This window comes from Helicoverpa zea, chromosome 24 (assembly GCF_022581195.2).
Source record: "Helicoverpa zea isolate HzStark_Cry1AcR chromosome 24, ilHelZeax1.1, whole genome shotgun sequence".
NCBI classification, from domain to species: Eukaryota; Metazoa; Arthropoda; class Insecta; order Lepidoptera; family Noctuidae; genus Helicoverpa; species Helicoverpa zea.
Window position 1 is genome coordinate 139,855 of NC_061475.1, and position 14,965 is coordinate 154,819.

Here is a 14,965-nt window from a genome sequence, read left to right on the forward strand (position 1 = left end):
GGGGTAGGGCAACAAGACTACGTGGAGTCGGTTTTGCAGCGATTTGTTTTCAAAATTCTGCCATCTTAAAATAGAATATCAGAAACCAATAATCATTAATAAAGCAGCTTACAAAACTTTGCTCAAAGTGAACTTTTTAGTAGTACGTTATGTATAACCTCACTTAGAAAAATCGATTCTATCTTAATATTGAAGTTGCCCTCTCTGTATTTCCAGTCGCTCACTTAGTAATGTAGTCGCTCGGATAAAATTTTAATATATGAAATGGATTTATCACAATTCACTTTTTGTAAGCTCATTCTGGATTTTATTATTAATCAATATTCGTTGTTAGTTTAGTTAATTTTTCGCTTACTCAAATTCATACCGCTCAAGTTATTAATACAGTATGTCATCATCAGTCGCAAAGCGTTTTTTTAATCGCTTGTTTTATAATTCCCCAAATAATATAAACATTCTCGGTGATGGTAGATTGTTACCAATTATATGCCGTCATTCCCAATTGACAATATAATTTTTTTATTGATAACCACTTCATTTCGTAGAATTCGCTTTTTACAATATACAAAAATAAGATAAAACGACTCGCTAGTTAGAATAACTACATGCATGCACTTGCTAATATCTTACAATAATCCCTCACAAATAAATCTAAGTGCAACCTAGGCACAGATTTACAAATCTGACCCTGGTGTCCATACAATATTAAATAATCCCCCAACTAATCTACTAAGAGCTGTCCAATTTCATCCTGACCCCCCACAAACGTTTCACACACCTGAACCAAACGGGAGGTTTGGAAGGCCACGATACACTGGTAATCAGTGTTGAGAAAACAAGATAGGCTTATCGGATTATCTGTACTACTACATTAGCATTTGTCGAACGAAAACATACTTAAGCAGCTGAAGTACAAGGTTGAAATTGGGATAAAGCTGCCCAGAGGAAGATTACGCACAGTCAGTCACCTGTGTAAATGGTTTTTCAACAGAAGCGTGTTTTGACACCGATAACACATTTCTATACAATAGAGCATTATTCGTGACGTCTTCCAAATTTTTCCCATACAAAATTACCTATCCCACTGCTTATGAAATTAGTTTCTGTAAGCCGTCTAAAAATGCAGTAAGCATATTTATAGGATCTTGAACGATATTCAAATCTTCTTTACTTGGTTGTGAGTCATGAAAATACCTGAACTTGTTCTTACTTTATTATTTCATTCATTATGTTTGAACCTAAAAATTAATTACCAAAGACAGTATTCCAACAAATACTTTCCACTGAACAGAATTAATCCAAACTCCATGCGATTACGAACACAGTGCGACCAATCACTAACACTGTGTCTAACTCATTATCTCTTGCAACCACGAGATCAATGTCAGTTTACAACGAACGAACGAGAACATAACATACAATAGATTTTTTTCGAAAATATTGGAAAAGTGTTCCCAAAATGTTTCTCAGTCAAAAGGAGATAGTGTTTCTGTTTTTTATGATAACTGTGCTGCTGTTGGTGTTCATATATCTGCAGATCTGTGATGTGATTATCGGGAGATATGTCTTCAGAGTCTTTAGTAAGTCTTTCTTGTGTTATATTTAACTCTTCATTCCGTTCCGTATGCAAATAGCTTGCCTGCTCCTTCTCCTTATATCTGTTAATACCTTATTCTTCATAGATCTTGAACATCAATGTTTTGTGAATCAGTACCTAATAAGATGATTGGCATGAAAGCCAACATTAGTCTTTCAGGAGACATAGATCATTACTACCCTTTTGTAGCTTACCTTCATTTAAATACGAGTAGTGTTTGTGACTAATTTATATACTTAAGGATTTGTTACGAATCTTTCTCTCAGAATTGAAAGCCAGATTCAATACCAAGAATCAGAAAACACTTATTTTCATTTAAATAAAGATTTGTTAGGATTTAAACTAATATAATTTCTGGTTCATCAATATTTAAGGTTATGTTTAAAACAGCTGTGCCATTGTCATTGGCTTATCTATTTTGTTTTACGTCGGCATTTCTTAAGATAATTCTGATTAGAGTTGAGTTCGTTCTAAATCTATCTGTATCTTACCTAGGACTCGACCTATCATATGTTTTGTCTCGATCTGGATCTACATAAAGGCGTATTTGAAAACTGTAATGCAATGTTTGAATTTTCCTAAATATATGTATTTAGGCGTATTAATAGGCCTATTGAAAAACTGATGAATTCGATTAAAACAGAACACTCTTCATCAAAAAACATTCATAGAACCTTACTCCATCTTCTGAGTCCTCAGTAAACATAACATCTAACCAGTTAGGTTGAACTCAAAATCCTTTCACCTTCACAACTCCGCTATCTGCCTAATTAAGTTCAGCTATCAATTTGTGCGATACATTATCTGTTGTCGATAATTCCCCAAACGTTTAGTTGTCGCGTTGATCCCCGTGACTTTGGACATGGATGCCACGGTGTTGTTCCTGCCTTTCTTAGTGATCATCGTGTTCTACGCAGTGACGTGCATTTGTATACGATGCTACAGGCTCTTCGGTGAGTTCGTTTTTGTCTTGTGTTGAACCAGCAATGGATTTTGTGTCAGCTTTATCAACAGCTGTTGTGTTAGCGTTTACTTCCTTGTTTATTTCTTTCATCGTTTCTATTTTTAAGAATTTGTTTTGATAATATTTTAAGTAAGGATTGCCAATTTTTAGTTCCTTTTTGTTAATAGTCGTTGTATTTATTTGTTTGGTTGTTTATTTATTGTTGAATGTCACTGAATTAACTTCTTACCCCACTGATTGTAGATACAGTTAAATATATTATGTATTAACTATATTGTCACACTCTTTGATTGTCGTCATTCCTATGACGAAATTCCATTAATCGAGATTAGATTATGTTGGAATGTTGTAATTTCGGGACACCTTTTCATACACGGTCGGTTAGCCCCATGGTAAGTTATTAATTAACTTGTGTTATGGATGGTAACACAACTGGTAAACTACATATAGTTACAACTACATATTTATAATTAAACAAAAATAAATAGAACGATTTGTTAACGGAATGTCTTATTTATTTTGTTACTGGGTTGTTTTTGCATACATAATGGTTCGAATCTATACTTCTGTACTAATATTGTAAAGTTGAAGAGTTTGCTTGTATTAAATGAACGCGGTAATCTCAGGAACTACTGGTTTGATTTAAAAAATCTTTCAACGTTAGATAGCCCACTTATTGAAAACTCTATAGGCTACTTTTTATACTGGCACGTGAAGTAACTCTAGTACGAAGACGCGAGTGGAACCGCCGTCACAGCTAGCATTTTATAATGAAATCCTCGAGAGGTGGGCAAAACTGCAGTAAATGCTAACACAAAATAGTTATTGAATGATCTTTATGACAGGAACAATCAAGATTGATTGAACTCGTAAGGATGATTTTTAAAAGCGTGTTCTGAGTAATTCATGTATGTAAGTACCTAGTGAGTGCATAATGTGTCATTTATTGAGCAAGATTAGGAAATGATTAACATCTTTAATATTTGTTACGTATTTGATGAATCTATCTATTCAAATTATTGATAGTAATCATTAGAATTTGTACTTTGATCGTGTACTGTTTCCTATTGTAGCTATTTATCTCGGATGCGTAATACTATATAGTTTCATAATAGGGAGTTTGATCGACCAAATTATTGTCCAAAGCAAATCAGATCCTGTTAGGTACTTAAATATTAGTTAGGTATCTACTTGTTAATTTTTCTTTCCTAGTAATTCTCGTGTTTTATTTTGGTTTTCTTTTTTTACAAGAACAGCGAAAGTTTTCGTCTTTTCCTGTTTAATAATATTATGTAAAACCGGCTAGTTTGTTTTGTCCTCAATAAGCGTTGTTGATAAAATTTTGTAGTGACATCTAGTGGTGAAGAGCCGAACTGAAAACGTTCTGCTTTTACCGCCATCTAGTGTTGAGTAGCGTTGAAAGATATTATTTAATGTTTATGAGAGATGGCGCCACCAGCAACAATCTTAATACTACGCCATGTCTGATTACCACTTGATTGTGACACTTCAATATTTATTTATCTAATCAATCAATCGTCAATCAATGCACAAGTGAAATTATTCAAAGTTATGCAATTTAAGGTGTTTTAAGGATATAATTACACATTAATTATCTACGTACCTATCTACTCATTGATTGTTTAAAGTCATAACGTTGATATACCTAGGTAAAGACAGGAAATTAGTTGAGCTAGTTATATTTAAAACTAATATTTATAAAATATACCTTATTTAATAACCGTTTATTGGGTTGCCCGGGTTTAGGAGCTGAGATAGGCAGTCGCTCCTTGTAAAAAACTGGTACTCTGCCGCATCCGGTTGGACTGGAAGCCGACCCCACCCAACATAGTTGGGTAAAAGGCTATGGAGATGATAGAATTTATTAACCGTTGGTATTACAACAGGATCTTCTGTAGGACAAATCCTTTAATTCCGCGAAGTGTACAAAAGCGTTGCTTCAATAACCGTTAATTGCTGTCACGCCGCCCCGCCGATGCCCACCGTGCCCTCCGTCGCGCGATTTGTCACAAGACGCACCGATTCAATCAGTCAGTCATGCGGTACTGACCACATGACTGACAACTCAATTGTTAGCTTTGTATGCACCCGCGATAGTCTTGCTTCACAACTTTGGAACAAATCGAATGCATAAAACAAATGATATAGGCACTTGGGTAGGTTAAATCATGAATGAGAGACGAAAAAAAATACATTTAATAGTACCTAGATAACATTTTTAGAAAGTACGGAGCAAAGTAAAAGTCCGTAAATAGTTGATACCATGCCTGCCTGTTTCGGAGGGACGGTCATCATCATCCTCTGAGCCTTTTCCCAACGATGTTGGGGTCGGCTGCCTATCTGACCTCCTCAACCCAGTTACCCGGGCAACCTGATACCCTTTGGTTAGACTGGTCGGAGGGACGGTCATATCGGATGTAATTCGTAAGTCTTTGGAGACGTTACCGATAGTCAGGAATAACTTCCTAAGGTGATGGTGTTACCCTGCTACTAAATTAAATGTTAAGGTAGTCAAATAAGTAGGCAGTCAGAGCCGCTTTGTGTAAAATACTGGTCTGCCGCATCTAGTTCAACTGGAGCATGAACTCACGTAGGGCCCGACAGATGATAATTTGCGGCCAGCACATTAGGTACAGCTTTTTAGCAAAATTCTTTTTCATCACCTAGTCTCGGTGAGGAAACGGAAACGAACGTGTCGCCACAAACGAGTGGATAGCATTTTGAGAACACATTTACAATTCCGTTGTCTCTTGTGTTACACAACTCGAGCGAAGCGTGGATTAAATATACTGCACAGAACAAACTTAAATGGCACCATTTGCTGCTTAGATATTTTGTCATAAAAGTGATTTACCTACCAATGTTTTTATGAGCACTTAAAAATTCCTAATTTCATCTTAACCCGGTTGCTCAGCTGCAGCCGGTTAGATTGGAAGCCGATCCCAACATAGTTGGTAAAGGTTCAGAAGACGATCTCCGTCGCATGTCTCTGCCGTGTCCACTTCAACATATAGAGCGCACTTGTTGTTTCGTCCCTTCCTTTACGCAATGCTCCAGGGCCGTGTCGTACTACTGCATTCTTACTCCTAGGTCATTGCGTGCGTGACTGAACCTACGCTAAGCTTTGTTTACTAGTAACCTTAGTACTACATTGTGTTCTATTAGGTAGGCTTGGTATGTGGGTGCAGCTTGAGATGCTGTACCTACACTATTTTTTTTTATATTATATAATGCACACTAAAAATAGTATATTACGTCTATCTACACAATATACGTGTGAATAATCACCAGTGAAACGTTATCAGCAATCAAAGAATCACGATGAATGTCACAATTACTGGCTATCATCTCATATCACTCGAGAAATGCTAGAAATCCATCGCCACAATCACTTGACGGATTTATTTTCATTGCTTGTGGTTTTATCTGTAGCTATAAGATGCCCCGCACACTGCCAACTAAACTATCGGCCGATAGTTGGCTAACTGTTTATTTTGAAATAAATCGTGAATCCAATCGTTAGTTTTGTAACAACCGTTTACTTCGTAAAATGTGCGTGAAAACTCTTAGGAAACAGTTGTTTGAGATAAACTATCGTTTATGTGACGCTAAGCTTGGGCCTTATTCGGTATACCGTCCGTACACCTGATCTTTGTAATGTGGGTACTAGGCACCATTCATCGGCATATTGAGCCCGATCGAACTATCGGCCGACTAAAAATGTGCGAGGCTATAAAGGTGAAACCATATGTATTGGTTGCAGCGATAAAATGAGAGTGATTTATAACGGTTTGATCTCATGCATCGATGTATGCAATTTTATTTATGAGTTTCTGAGAAGGAACGTCTAAAGTGGACTACGTTCTACATAGGTGCTATGCGATGTAGACAGTTCCGTAAGAAAACAGGAATTAATTAGTTCGTTTGAATTACTTTAGTGGTTTGAGTTGGGACTTTTTAGGTCAGTCTCTATAGTTTTAGTCAATTGGTGGTAGAGGTCCATTTTTTTACTCACTCTTCAGACTATTATTGCTGTCCTTAAAAACACTACTAACTCACCAAATCACTCTCTTTAACCGACTCCTCCAAGCTTGGAGCCCGACTGCCTAATACACTTTTGATATCAAGTGGAGGTCTGACTGACTGACTTTTTCCTTAGAAATCATTAAAAGATCCCTCCTACTGTTGGTGTTATTTCAGAGTGTCAGACTCCTACTGACTAAAACTCACCATGTTCCTTCTTAAGACCTTTATGTACCAGTGCTTTTCGAACGATTTCGCAGTCCAGTGGTGGCGTGTCTGACATTTTCGTCACGCCCCTTGCCCCAAATATAGTAGGTACACAATCTGTCGATGTCTCACTCAGATAGCAAATATCAATGTTTTGTCTAGTTGTTATTCTTTTCAAAAGATAAAAGATAATATTGTTTGTGCCCTTTTTGGAATTATGGCGAAATAATGTGATATGTTTTGACTGTCTTCTGAGGGTGTGTGCGAATGTTATGTTGACCGATATGGTGTATCAAAGTAAAGTCGTGAAAATATAATGAGGTATCAATCTACGTTGTAGTAGTGTAGTTTAGGATCGAAATGGCCATATGTACTGAGGATGAAAATGACGCAGTTTTTTTTATATAAATATTTATAAATATACAAGTGATTTAGTAATCCTTTTCTTACATAGAGTCCAGTGTCCAGAAGTAGGTACTAGTCTACATAAGGCATTTCCATGGTGAATGTTCCTACCTAAGTAATTTGCAATTACATGCAACCGACATAAAACCAATCATTTTTCTCAAACTGATTGACTGCTCAAGATAAATATACTCTACTAGTCAGGAAAAAATAACCGGTTTGCTTTTCTCACAATTATTGCACATCATCTGCACTTGTCTGACTAGGAGGTACCTATGCTCATTCATATTACTATTATGTCGAGGATAGGAAAACATACCACGCATACGTTTATCTACGTTAACTACAAAAAGCAAAAAATATACTAACCCCTCACAATTCAGACAACAATGTTCACCTCACTTTCATCTTAAAATAATAGGTATAAATCGCAATGAAAATACGAATTTAGATTCAAACCACAAAAAAGCCGAGATGTATAAATCCAAGACTTTTTCACTCCCTATTGGTCTAAAAGAACTAGCCCACCTTATTAATACAACCGTTTCTATAAATGTACGACAGTCAGCGAGGTTAATAGTGGGGCTACCGACCTCTCCAACCCCACTTTAGCTCCACCACTCACCACCACCCACTTACCACCACCACTAAGACCTACCACCATCACTTACGCAGGTCACAGGTCACTCTAAATGTCTCATGGTTACGCTTCATAGAACCAATTTCACTCACTATGTTTTAACACAGGTTTTAGGTGATTCTTTTTTTTCTCACACTCTTGTAAAGATGTTTACTTTAACTGTTTATTTATATGAACAATGCTATATATAGAATTATTTATTAGAATTAATCATATTTATGTTACATTAGATGGTAAGGCGTGAAGGAAATTCGACTGAAATGGATCTCTGGTGAAAGTTTTACAATAAAACTTAAAGAAAGCCGTCCCTGACCTAACAATTAAAGCAAAGTAGGACCGACAGCCATAACGAAACATTTCAGTCAAGATTAATCAGTTATTAACAACGCCAGATAACGCTAATAACGTTTAATAACACAGCATTAGACGCCATTAACATTATCCGTCTCCTTGCACCGATCGATAATAACGGCAGATTATTACTAGATTTAAAGATAATCAATGCAAATTTTAATAATCGGTTATTGAATTAACCGGTTTTAGTAGGCATATCTTTGAGACAAAGTCACGGACGTTTATCAATGGAGATAATGCGTGTGTGAGTACGACCGGCGCGGTCGCTTCGAGCCGAGCCTCTGTTTCTATTTACCGTACTCGACAGACAAACGTGCGCGCTCTATTACAATATTAAAAACTTTATTCTCTATTCGTAATTTGAAAGAAAACTTTTTTGTGACAAACTTTTTTTTAATTGTGCAGCCAGTGTTCGAAATTTGAAGATTTTTTTATTGTTTGCGTGGAAAATGTTTTCGATTTTCAAATTGCATATTGAGTTTAGATAATTTTTCGAATTTTGCAATTGCATTTTTGGATATTTTAGTGTGAAACTATAAGTTAATAGTTAAAGTTTTTGGTGTGATTTTAAGTGAAGACTTTTATAAAAATGGAGGTCCAAAATACAGCAGATGCTAAAGAGGAATTTGTGTATGTTTCGGACAAAAGACTGATCGGCTTGCTGCCTATGTTCATTTTAGTACTCATCATCGTTTTAAGGATATCATGGACTCTTTATAAAAGCTTCGGTAAGTTTATATTTGAATTATAAAAAATATAGGGTCCTAAATTAATACATCTAAGGAAACTATAATTATTTTCTGTAGGGTCAATAATTTAAAAATATTAAACAGGATTTCAAAAAATAAAATTTTGGATTTAATGACAAAACGAAACGCATTAAAAAAACTGCAGATATCGCCTTCTAAAAATCAAAGCGCCATAAAATTGTATATTATCACAGTGTACCTAATATCACAAGTTACGATTCATTGATAAATTAATATCAATTAGGGGATTGCTTAACAATATTTGTATTCTAGTTAACTAACCTCAATACTAAATCTATGTTATCTGTAGATTAAGTAAAACTAAATGTAAACAACGGTCTGGTGAAATTAAAAACTCGATTAAAAAGAAGCAGAAAAATTAACAAGGAATTTGAATGTATCCTTCAAAAATTGAATAGTGAAGGATAATAAATAAATACTTTCAATTTAAGTTACATACTTGTACAGTAGGTGAATGTACTGTATTCTTGATTCGGTTCCGGGATCATAATTTTACATGTAAAATGCCAACACAACATTTTCATACCCAAAACTCGTTTAATCGTTTATTGCTTATTAATATGTGAAGAGATTATTTCCTAAAAGAGCTATGATAAAACAATGTACAGTAATTATTTTCTTTTCACATGCAACTATTCCTGTTGTTTTTATATCGTATAGTGAAATAAAATCAAAACCAATATCAAAATGCCATAGAAACTATAACTCTGTATTTAAACTATCATAAACTATTTTCTTATAAAAAGGTTTAGCTATACATTTTTCTGTGATAGTAAAACATGTAGCTAGACGTATTGTTATCACATTTTTTTTTATAAATATAACATAAACTATTGTTTTATATTATTATTTATTAAATACCCCGCAACCTACCATTTACTCTCTATTTTTACTTTAGCAACATTCCTGTGCTATAGATAGGTATTAGCTGCATTCCTACAAAACGTGGCGTTTGTAGCTAAACCCGTTTATAGACACAACTGCTGTCTACAGCTATATGTAATTATTATAGAATTCGACCTCTATGACCCCTCGATAACTAGTCGATAGTTTATTTAATAGACTATAGAGTTTTATAGTTGAAATGTAGGTAATCTCATAATTGTATAGGGTAAATAGGCACTTTATTACGCTATTTGAAATAGGTAATTATCTGGGTTTTATTCTAAGACAATTAATCTTAACATCTATGTATATTGAAACTCCGTAAACGTTTGCACTTTAATTATAAAAAGCGTTGAACCTTTTTGATAAAATCATTATTTAACTCTGGTTGCCGCCAGCGGTTTTATTCGCATTCCAAGGGAGCTTCACCGTTTAGCCAATTGAGTTGAATGGGCTATCTAACACTTGGTCCTGTAGTTCCTTTCATTAGCGCATTCAAACAGAAAAACGAACTAACTCTTCATTTTTATACCGAATTATACTAACTATAGGATGAAAAACGGCTAGTCACCACTAATATTTGGGTTCTTTCTAGAAACTTCTGTTGATTAGGCGGCCATCTTTGACCGAGCCATTAAATTATGACCGCCATAGCCTCGTCCTTGATATTAATGTAATAGAGCCTCCATCTATTAATTAGTTCAGTGCTCAGCCTCGATCGCGTTGCGTAAGGTTGAATAACTGTCGCTTTATAGATCATAGATTAATAAAATACATAGTTAATTATGGCATTTTTATTCGTGTTCTTGATTAAAAATTCAGATTTTGCAATTAGTACTATTAATAGTCGAGATTCTTGAATTCACCGAGCCATTCTAGTATAAATGACTTCGGTCTTTAGATGGTCGTCTTAAGATTGCTCATAACAGAATTTCGTAAAAGTAAATGACATTAAAATTGAAATATAATCGACTTGTAAATGTTGACTTGACTTGACAAACATTTGTGAATTACACTAAGTACTTCCAAAAGTGTCGTAATAATTAAATGTTGTATCCATTAATGGTCACTTTGAAGTACATTCATAGTTTATTTATGGAATAATTTAAACGAACATAGAATACTTGTCCGTATATAGCAGTTTATAAATAGAAATCCATTACGTTTGGCAGTAACATACCTCTCGAGATAGAAGTTCTAAAGCCTGTATTAGTAGTTCCTTAAGAGGAATGCACCGCATTCAAGTTTACTTTGCAACTGTATATTATATCTACTACGGTGCTTCTTATATGTATTTATGTGCAGAAATATTAATAACAAAATATAATATAGGTTGATATGACATTTGATTTAATTCATACTTAATACCCAATAAATCGGGTCAGTGACAAAGATTTAAAACTATTCCAAATCTACCTCTATAAAATGTCATCTTGGTGACTATTCAGAAGTTATAATTAGAATGAACTTTAAGTATCTAAATCTATGGAGTTAAGCACATACCTTATTAAACAAAAACTTACAACTTTAGACATACACTTACGTGCTTAATATAAAGGACATAAAGTTGTTAAGGTTTTTTTATCGTAAGAACCATAGATTATGCTATGTACTTACTACTTTGACATCTGGTGTCAGTTCTATATGAACCAGACTACCTAGAACAGGGTTGACTATTAAACCCAGTATCAAGTATATTTAACTATCTATTTAATACAACGAGAACATAAAACATGATAACGCTTATAATAATGCAGTAGTTAACACCGGTAGGTTATTTATTGTAGATAGTAAATACATTCATACAAGAGCTAATGGAAATAGTTATTATTTACTGTAGACTACGTCATTTCATGTAGGCTGTTTTAGGTTTCTCCCACAACTATTAACAGATATATGTACTCAATCTCAAAGTTTTAATCCTGCATCATGTCAGTACAAAAATGACTGAAAAATCAACAGTTACTTTCATAAAATGTTAGGAGAAATATGGAGTAGCGTTAATTCCGTATGCGTATTTATCCTAACGTTTTGAGTTATATTTCCGCAAAGTTACGCCTGATACCAGAACTTATTTCCCTCTTATTATAAAAACTGCCACAAGTAGTGGTTTAAACCAGACTGAAGACGTCTTGGTTTGTTACGGTACTTACGATAGTCTTTACATCCTTATTACAAAACCTAGACTAAGAGAAGAACTGTTTGGTACTTCGATTTGTCTGTGGTTCAAATAATATCCACAGATTATAAGCAACAAATATTTAAATCATTCGTTCAATCGTTCCGAATTCTATGCGCCGTTCCTTTTTACATTATTTTATTAAGTGCATTTTGATGAAAAGTAAATAACTATGATAATAAAACAAATATCTATGCGGTTGAAAATATTACGTTTTATTATTTAAAGGTAATTTTATATTTCTTGTATCTTTTAACGATATACACGATCCTATTATTCTCTTTTAAACAACTATGGAGTTTGCGCGTATAACGGAACGTCAGCGCGCGTATCCGAGTTATGTTTTGTTTTTAGGTTAGGAATAACTTGGATTATTTTCATCTCGATTTAAATGATTAAATAAGACGTTGTGCATCTAATTAGAACCTCTTCAAAATTAAATGCACAATAACTTATAAGTACACAGTATATCGTGTGCATTAAATTACCAAAAAAAAAGGAAACAACATAAAAGTAGAAAACTATCTTTTATTCCGTATCTATTTATACAGTCAAACGCACTGATACATATTGGAAACATAATCACACAATCTTGTTCGTATTATTTCGAAAAACGTAAATCGATATTTATATCGAAAATTGTCTTGAAGAGATTTTCTCGATGACGCACTCTGTTGGGTCCCCGGACACTCTCAATAGTATTCTAACACATCCAAGTATTCCAAATCACACATATTTATATCCACTTTTATTTTTTTCATCACAAAACAAATAACCTCAAAAGTAAATAATGTCGGAATTTGACGTTTGTCGACTAAGTACTGCAGTTAAACTAGGGGGCTCGATGGTTTATCTTTTGTACTACAGATAGTAATAGGACTTGCGATAAACTGCGTTTTGTAATAACGTTTTTTCAAGGTCGTACTTAAAGCTGGATTAAAGATAGTACAAAAGCCGATACTTATTTGATACCGCGTTTTATAATAAGAGGGTATTAGTTACTTTCTTAACTGCCAAAACAACAATAGGGTTCAAAGGACCAAATATTTTCCATGTCGTTGTACCTAACTGAAACTTGGTACTTTTGTACCTACTTAAGTCACCTGCTTTTCACAAATAGGTTTATTAGATAAATCATTGTTATTTTTGTGTTCAAAATATATGTCAAGTTGTCAAGCTTAATCTCTGTGGACAATGACAATTTACATATGATTCACCTCATTGTTATATCAGTAACTTGTCAATTTGTCTGTTTGTCTGTTCGAATGTGCCGTTACTAAGAACTTTGAGGTAAATGCCTTTTAGGAGATAACTTTGACAGTCCTGTAGGTATTGAAATTAAATTACATGCTTATCAACGTAAGATATTGATCTAAAATTGGGACGTGACTATGTGAATATGTACTTACTATCGCAACATACAAAATAATAAACAATTTGCCCTTCCAGGGGCTAGACAAGTTTATCTAAATAATCTCAAGTAGGTATCAGAGAACCTAATCAAAATCCGATTGATTATTTCATGTAATGTAATGTTCTAAAATTACCCTTTATAATAAACAAATCCTAATACAAGATGCAACACAAAGCTGTCGTCTAACTCCATTCAAGTTTCGTCATGCTGTGACATCCCTCCGTCTTTGAATATTTTCAACTTCAATTGAGTTACCTAACAAAATAGTCACGATTCGCTATTCAACCAACTTTGGTCATGCACGACCGTATAACACAGATCATTCAACTATCAAACACATTCATACTTACATAGTCAAGCTTAGGATCCATTTTATACTCGTAGGTTTATTTTTGAATTAGTCAAGCAGTTCCAAGGATAGTTTCGTACATACAAACACACTACTTCAAAATTGTTTATGATTAGCTTCACCTGTCAAGCAGAAGGTCTTAAAAACATTAGAAAACTTGAAATAACAATGACTATTCAACCGTTACCATATGCATACATTATCTTACAATAGTTCATTATGTATAATATTTGCCTTCGACGAAATTGTTCACAGTTTAAATACGAATATTATCAAAATGTTATTCTGGTTTAGCCCTGACCTGGATGCGAGGAGTTAGAAGTCATCACAGTTGACAACACAACAAACAAACCGATTCAACGATTTACTCGGCCATCATAAACACAAGATGAAGTTAATGGTCCATCCAAGAATTAAACGCCTTTGTGACTACTTTTTGTAATGAGCAATTAGAATCAACCGTATTTATATTTCCGACATTCATATGACTGCTTGCCTTTTCTATGAATAGGGATCCTTACGAACTTATTGTTCAGGAAGATTCTTATTTAGTTACGAGGTTTATTCAAAATAGTTGCCGTGAACCTTGCCTTTACAGAGGGCTCTAGAAGCCAAATCGGATATTCCCTTCTATCGCACCCTCAGCGGAAAAAGTCATTTTGATGGTTCCTGTCTCGAAAAAATAACAATTTACACCGTTAAATACGTGCATAGCTGGCTTATGCTAAATATGACTGCATACTATATTGCAAGTATTCTACATTAGGTTGTAGTAGATTGACTTGTTTGCAATTAAAATCAATATTGAAGAACATTACATTTAATGACAAAAAATATAGTCGTTCGCGTCATAATTTTTGAAATGTTCTCAACTGGTCCAACCAGTTTGTTTCGCGATGGAAATAGATTCGAATAGACACGTAATATTTTGAATCTTAAGGTTTTTTGTGGTCTCTAGAATCGTCTGTAGTTTCGTGACTTATAATTGGCTATAACTAAAATATTAATTTGTATCGGATGTTGAAAGGATGCGGTTTTATTTTATAGTGTATTGAATTCTTTTGGCTAGTTAAAACGATTTTTCTTTCTGGAAAAATCAATTGTTCATGCATTGTATTTCAGTTCCTTTCTTATAGATACTCTTTTTGTTTGTTCTT

At 34.2% G+C, this 14,965-nt stretch overlaps 1 protein-coding gene across 2 annotated transcripts in view; it reads left to right on the plus strand.

Annotated features, from left to right (window-relative positions):
• Positions 1-1,405: 1,405 nt before the first annotated feature.
• The window catches only part of LOC124642310, a 73,828-nt gene continuing 60,268 nt past the window's right edge, over positions 1,406-14,965 (plus strand). Inside the window, exon 1 of one of the 2 annotated variants that reach the window (XM_047180680.1) lies at positions 1,406-1,580. In XM_047180680.1, coding sequence (XP_047036636.1) covers positions 1,460-1,580 — 121 coding nt within the window. In that variant the 5' untranslated portion in view covers positions 1,406-1,459. Of the gene's footprint in view, positions 1,581-8,688; positions 8,940-14,965 lie in introns of those variants that run through there. The other variant, XM_047180676.1, reaches the window with a different exon arrangement.